The sequence below is a fragment of the Vespa mandarinia genome, chromosome 5 (genome assembly GCF_050613455.1).
Source record: "Vespa mandarinia isolate Hongniang chromosome 5, ASM5061345v1, whole genome shotgun sequence".
NCBI lineage: Eukaryota > Metazoa > Arthropoda > Insecta > Hymenoptera > Vespidae > Vespa > Vespa mandarinia.
The window spans coordinates 5537501-5545000 of NC_140814.1; the positions used below are offsets into that span (position 1 = coordinate 5537501).

General features: G+C 39.7%; 1 protein-coding gene across 9 annotated transcripts in view; it reads right to left on the reverse strand.

Annotated features, from left to right (window-relative positions):
- LOC118441900 (fibroblast growth factor 17) overlaps window positions 1–7500 on the reverse strand; it is a 119650-nt gene that overhangs the window by 45383 nt on the left and 66767 nt on the right. Inside the window, exon 1 of one of the 9 annotated variants that reach the window (XM_035866926.2) lies at window positions 7175–7500. This exon is cut by the window's right edge and continues 259 nt beyond it. The exons of 7 other annotated variants lie outside the window; for them this stretch is intronic. In XM_035866926.2, the coding sequence (XP_035722819.1) occupies window positions 7175–7176 (2 nt within the window). In that variant the 5' untranslated portion in view covers window positions 7177–7500. Of the gene's footprint in view, window positions 1–4697; window positions 4904–7174 lie in introns of those variants that run through there. One more of the 9 variants, XM_085656987.1, reaches the window with a different exon arrangement.

Here is a 7500-nt window from a genome sequence, read left to right on the forward strand (position 1 = left end):
AAAAGAAGCAAAGCAATAGAGAGAGAGAAAGAAAGAGAGAGAGAGAGAGAGAGAGAGAAAGAAAAAAAACAAGCAAAATAAAGAAGAGGGGGCGCGTTTATGCGACACGTGGAAGGAACGGCGCGTAATCGATTACGAGAAGAGGAGGCTCGCGTGTCGCGTGCTCGACTATCGAAGAACAATAAGAGGCCGTCTGCCGCCACGCGAGCGCGTGGGTGGAAGAACCGAGTTTCTCTTTCTCTCTCTCTCTCTCTCTCTCTCTCTCTTTTTTTCTTTTCTTCTTCCTTTCTGTTGTTTGTTGCGTTGCGTTAATACTACATGAGTGAGAGTAGGTATGGGAAAACGATGCTCTTCTCATTTTCATTTTATTTTTGGTTTTTTTTTTTTGTTTTGTTTTCTTTATCCAATCTTACGTTCATCTCTCTCTCTCTCTCTCTCTCACTCTCTCACTCTCTCTCTCTCTCTCACTCTCTTTTGCCTTCTTTCTTTTCATGTTTTACGCACAAGGGAAAAAGAAAGTCGCGTGGCGGTCCATATGGTTCTTCTCGCGGTCGTTTCTTGGACGTTTCCCAGAAGAGGGTGACATTAAAAGTGCAATAGCCCGATCTCGATGCGTCCTGGTCGTTCGGTTAACGGCCGACAGCGACGCTTGGATCTTGGCTCGCTTCGCGAACAACGAATCTAATGACAAGAAGTATAAAAAAAAAAAAAAAAAAAATGATAATAAGTCAACCGAAGGAAGAATGAGTGAAAGAAAGTGATAAAATTGATGTGTAAGATAGAAGTCTTCGTCATTTATTTCTCTCTCTCCCTCTCTCTCTCTCTCTCTTTCTCTTTCTATATATATATATATTTTTTCTCGGCTGTTAAGAATAATGGACGACAACGTGTTTCTGCATTAATGATGAACACGTGTATAAGGCAATCGAGACACGATCTTCATTATTTTTACATTGTTTACAGTATTTTTCGGTTCAGTGTACTCTTATCTCTTTACTTTCTAGCCAACGATAATATCAATACTAGAAGAGAAAGAGAGAATTATACGATTTGGCCAAAAAAAAAAAAAAAAAAAAAAGATTAGTTTGGATTTATACGAGTGAAAAAAATTCACGATCAAGGAACAAACTCGTTTTCGTATTTACGATGTAAAATCAAAATTAAATGGAATAGATTCGAGTGAATAAATTATATACCTATATTACGTATTAATACATTTTAATCGTAATAAATGGATCGATTGATTGATACGAAATATTTGATTATTTGATGACACCATCATATTTATTCAATAATATCAATTCAAACCTTTTTGAAAGAATTTATATCGGCATTGAAATATTCGCGAAAATATTTTCGTCCCGTCAAAGAAAAGAAAAAAAAAAAAGAAAAAAAAAAAGAAAAAAAGAAAAAGGAAAAAAGAACAAAAAAAGAAAACAATGATAAAGAGAATGGACAGAATGAAAAAGGAAGGAGGGAAGGGGAGAGAGATAGAGATAGAGAGAGAGGGATGTACGAGTCGATCGATCATTGGTAGCTTCTTCTTCGTCGAGGACTTCTTCTTCGTTCGGCAGAACGTCGATTTATCTCCCTCGAGACGGCGGCGCCGGACTTTGTACCTCGTGACCCGTCGCGGTCGCCGTGAGGAGTAGTGAACTGGATCGAAGTTAAGCGCGACCGAAGGAGAGCCTCACGCTTACACGGCCAACGGAGAGTTATCGATTCCTCTTTCTTTGGTTCCCCTTTTTCTCTTGGCCTCGTCGTTTCGAGCGTTCGCGGCATACCTCGTCGTTTCCCGGAAGTTCCGTTAATAGGCACGGATCTATAGTCGACGTGCGTGCACGTCCCTCGTTCTAGGGACCCCACGCGAGGAAAAAAGAAAAAGAAAACGAACGAGACAGAGAGAGAGAGAGAGAGAGAGAGAGAGAGAAAAGAAGAAAAATAATGTACACGAGTTAGATAGAGAAAGAAGTTTTCTTTTTCAATGGGGTTGAACTGAATGGGGATGAACTAAAAAATTTAATGGAGAATAACTAGAGGATAAGAAGATTTCTTTTCTCTCTCTCTCTCTCTCTCTCCCTCTTACTCCCTTTCTCTTCAAATAGGATCAGATTATGTTCAAAAATATCTACAACGAGTGTGGGATATACTTTGAAGTAACTTACACACAGAGAGTTGTTTACAGACTCGTGTCGTTCGAGTGAACGACCGAGTTTGTTTCAATCTTGTTCTTGATCAAAGTGGAATACTGATGCCAATCTCTCTGTCACGTGGCGGGGGGTGGGGTGGGGGGGGGGTCGGCGGTGGAGGGGGTGAGGCAACGATAGAAAATCGACTAAATCATCCTTTTATTATATTTCATAAAATTTATTTTCTATATAATTTTACGTTTGTAAGAATAAGATTTCTGTTCAACGAACCGATCACTCTCTTTGTACGTTGATTCGATCCGTACACGCAGGCTCCTTTCCTCTCTTCATGAGTTTCGATGGCAATCGCGCGAGTTAAAGCGTAACGCGCGTTATCGGCCTTCGAGACGTACGCGTACGTGCTCGATAATAGCGTTCTAGCGTATTAGCGAGTATGAGAACGAGCGAACGATACCCGACTACGGCGTAGAATTACGCTTGCGACGTGTTTGTCGTTTCTCGCAGTTGAACCCTTTCTTTTCTTCTCTTCGCCAGGGTTACGAAGGATTTTCTAGGACGTTAGGTCGTTGTCGTGACCTATACCGATCGTATGAAAGAAAAGTGAGAGTGGTCTTTGGTCACCTTTGGAATGTAATAACTTTGATAACAACAACGTATTCTATTGTATTTACTTTATCACATTGTTTTATGGAGAAACGTACGTTTTCTTTTTTTTTTTTTTTTTTTTCCTTTCTTTCTTTCTATTTTTTTTTTCTTTCTTTCTTTCTTTTTTTCTCCTTCTCTCTTTAGAAATCGGTTAGGCAATCAAATTTTTTGTCGTTCCTTCTGAGTTTGGAATCTTAAATTACTGACCGAACGATAAAAATTCTCGATCGAATACTTAAGTGAGTTTAAGAGAAAGAAAAGGAAAGAGAGAGTGAGAAGGAGATAAAAGAGGCAAATATACACCTGCCAAAGGTATGAAAGAGAGAGAGAGAGAGAGAGAGAGAGAGAACATTCTTCCCTCGTAAACGAATACCTTTACTTAGCACGTTATCGAACCTTGTAATTGACCAAATTACCGATAGAGAGAATCACCGGTACCGAGCCCTGGGAAAATCAGAACTTTACTCTCGTAGCTTTCTCGTGGCTGAACGAGAAGCGACAAAGTGCTTGACCCGGCAACTCGTAGACAAGGACGACGATAAAGGTAATGGATCTTCTATTAGGGACCGAAAGGGTCGAATACTTTGTTCCGAACGCTTCTGACTCTGAACGAGAGCCAACGTAAAGTTACTACTATCCCAAGCATTTCGTTCGTAACGGGCATCGGGTTAAGTGGCTCTTAAATGAATTGTGAATTAATCAAATCGTAACATCGTAAATTTACTTTCAAAATATTCCAAGTGAAACTTCGGCGATCTAATTTAGACCATTGTCAAATAGAATTTTCCAATTATTCGTATTATTGAAGATACTTCGATTTATATTTCGAAGTATCTTGAAAGGATTGGATTCGAAGTATCGTTGTAAAAAAAAAAAAAAAAAAAAAAAAGAAATAATACCATTAACGTCCCATTGTTCTCTAAAATTCTATCAATTTTGATGTCATTCATCGTGCAGCACAATGTACCTCTCGTCAAATATAAAATACCGTGAAAATTTCGTAAACGAGGCTTTTAACGTTCGCCGTGTTTCGATCGATTCTTTCCTCTAATCACGCGTATCATCGACTTTAACGTTACTCTTATACAAACTCAAAGATATTTCCAACGAAAAAGTGACAATATTTGAAAAAGAAAAGTGACGTGGGAAAGAGTTTATTGCGAGTGCCAAGTGTCTTACGTCAGAAAGAGAAGACAGATTCAAAGAAAGATTTTCTTGAGATTAAAACTTGCATGAATTAACCATAAGTCGTCACGTTTTGACGTTCGTGCAAATGATACTCGATTTCCGTGCGAACTACGTTTTGCGTGCGCTTCCGACAATCGAGAAACGATTAAAGCGACCATAAAAAGATGATTATGAAGAAAAAAGAAAAAAAAAAACATGAAGAAGAAGAAGAAGAAGAAGAAGGAAAACGAACGAGAGAAAGAGAGAAAGAGAATAAAAAAGGAAGAAGACGTGTAGGATTATAAAAATCGATATATATATATATATATATCGAGGAGACACAATCAAGATCCTGTCTCTCTCTCTCTCTCTCTCTCTCTCTCTCTCTCTCTGCATCTCGCTCTTTTAAACAAAAAAACATTAATTACATGTTTATAAAAGAATTTAATTGTTGGGTATCCCCGTCGCGTTTGTACCTCTCGAACAAAGTGCATAGAATCGAGTAAAATCGAAGAGGATCGAGTAGGGCCGGCGTGCAACGCTAAAATCTTTCCTCTGTTCGCTCATTATTCATATTAGCACACGTACCGTGCGCGATTTACAATGTTTGCCAGTCCATGGCGTAGGTCGAGAATGAGTGAGTGAATAAGAGAGAGACAGAGAGACAGAGAGACAGAGAGACAGAGAGAGAGAGAGAGAGAGAGAGATATCGTCACACTCTCGACGTACTCCCACCTGCTATCTTCGTCATCGAGGTCGTAACGAGGAAAATCTGCCTTCTCTTTCTTTTATTTCATCTTCCTCGTTTACTTCTTCTATACTTCTTTTATACTTCATCTTCATCTTTATCATCATCTTCTTCTTCTTCTTCTTCTTCTCCTTCTTCTTCTTCTTCTTCTTCTTCTTCTTCTTCTCCTTCTTCTTCTTCTTCTTCTTCTTCTTCTTCTTCTTCCACCGAACACGACACGCCGTAAACATCATTGACCCGAATAGGATTCTTGGTTAACTGCTTCGTCGAGGAGTCATCGGGTTTACTTAAAGCCACGAACGGAGAATCCATTTTCCCCCTACCTTTTTCTTTTTCTTATGTTAGCCACCGGAAATTAGCGCCGCGATCGAGTTAGCTGGCCATCGATGATGACGACGTAGACGTGGAGCGTGCGCGTGCCGTTTGTTTGGCGGTAAACACGCTTTATGCCCGGAGATAAGAGCCGACCGGCCGTTAAAACGGAAAATATGCTTTGAAAGGTAGCGACTCGTGAAAGGCTACGCGCGTTCATACATCGTCGCCGTCGTTATCGTTGCGGTGTTCGCAGGGGATAATTCAGGTGCAATTCAAATCGATTTACATACATACATACATGCATACATACGTACGTACGTACATACGTATATACGTATATGCATATGTGCATACATATATCTTGTTTGTTACGAACGAACGTCATTATACTCTAGGACGTTTAAACGCGTAAATCGAAGTCGTCTATGAGATAGTATTGACGGTGAAAACATAGATCACGAATTTCATTGCATAAGAAAAGATCTATATCTAAATCGAGAGTTGACTATAATTCAAAGATAGGTAACGATTGGATTATGATCTATGAATCATATTGTGATCTGAAGAAAATTTATTGAAAATTCGAAATCCCTCGTAATAACTTGTAATAATAATTTTATACTTTCGATCGATACGATCTCAAAATTTTGTATAATTGTAAACGATCGAACGAGCTTGAGAAAGAAAATAATTTGAGCTTGAGGTATAACGTAAGGACTCGTATACTCGTATACAAAGAGAAAGAAGAAGAATATAAAAATCAATTGGGAGAGAGAGAGAGAGAGAGAGAAAGAGAGACAGAGAGAGAGAGAGAGAGAGAGAGAGTCTTGCCTAATCAATCGGTACTCATCCAGAAGGCATTTTAATTGCGCGTTTCGCTTATCTAAAATATGCCACCTTATCGTCAACGTATCGTCTGATTTTTCCAAGCGACAACCCAACTGCTAGCCGATAATCGAGCGAATTCTTTGATCGAGTGTTTACTCGAACTCGAACGCCGGCAGCACTGAACGTTGTTACGCCGATCGACAACGGAGTCTTATACCTCCTACACAAAAAAAAAAAAAAGAAAAAAAAAGAAGAAGAAGAAGAAGAGCGCCGGGCGCTCACTTGGCTCGTGCACGTGCCCGATAGATAAATCATTGATAAATCGTGACGTTCTATCTTCGATGCTCGAAATCGTCTATCAAAGTTTTCTAGGTCGTACCTTTAATATTCCCTTTTTCAAATTTTCCTATCGTACAATTTTCAATTAAACTTTATACAATTAAATCGTTTATACGTTGTTACAATAACGTTCCTTTTCTTTTCTTTCTTTCTCTTTTCTTTTCTTTTCTTTTTTTTTTTTTTTTTTTTTTTTTTTTTTTTTTTCTTTTTTTTTTAAATACGAACACACCCCTCAACGTTTATATTAATAATTCTCCCTCTTAGTTTCTCCTGTCAGTCAAAAAGAAAAAAAGAAAAGAGAAAAGAGAAACGACAACGATGGATTACGAAGACGATAATCCTGATCGATAAAAGCAACTATAGTTTCCCATGCGAAAAAAAAAAAGAAAGAAGAGAAATTCTTAAAAGGGGCGAAGGGAAGCCTCAACGGGGCTCGTAAGCGAAACTCTCATCGTACCTTACGGTTGAGGGTACGTTCTCGACGATAGGGCTGCCTCCGGATGAATACGAGACGAATAGGAACAAGAAGGAGGGGTGAGATAGTGCTTACGGTTCGCCGCACCATCAAAATACGAGCCGTGGAATCGCGCATTAAATCCATGACGACCCTTCTAACCGTCGAATTAGGATAGCCTATCCTGTTTGATGCCTTTTTATTTTCTTTGCTTTTCTTCTTCTTTTTTTTTTCTTTTTTGTCTTTTTTTTTTTCAGCATCCCCAAGAAGTCCCCTTCGGTAAAGTACGATCAAAAAAGGGTTCGTGTGAAAAGCAAAGGACGGGTGAATGAGAATCACTGAACACACCGTGGGTACCGTTATGCAAGCGTCCAAAGTCAAAGCTCTTTTTCTCGTTTTTTCACGTAGGAAAATAATAATTAATTACATACGATCTATTGTTTCGATTATTGATTCGATAAATGACGCGTAAAGAATAGGACGATAATGATTTTCTCGTAAAGAAGGTGGTGGGTAGCGTTAACTTACATTTGGTAGCGCGTTAGACGAGGTCGATCGTGAAGGGAGCGCGTGATCCGAAGCGGACGTCATCCCAGTGATCGTGTACCTCGAAGCTTCGTTTAACCGGGACTCCCAGGATCATTCACCAAGTTGCGGAGTCGCGTGCGCACTCGCGACCCACCACCGGCACCACCAACAGCACCAACGAGCAACACTACCACCAACACGAGCTGATCGTGCTCGCCACGAAGACGATCACCGGCGAGTAACATGCGATAAATATATGGAGATGACTCGACACGAGCATCTCTCTCTCTCTCTCTCTCTCTCTCTCTTTCTCTCTCTATCTTTCT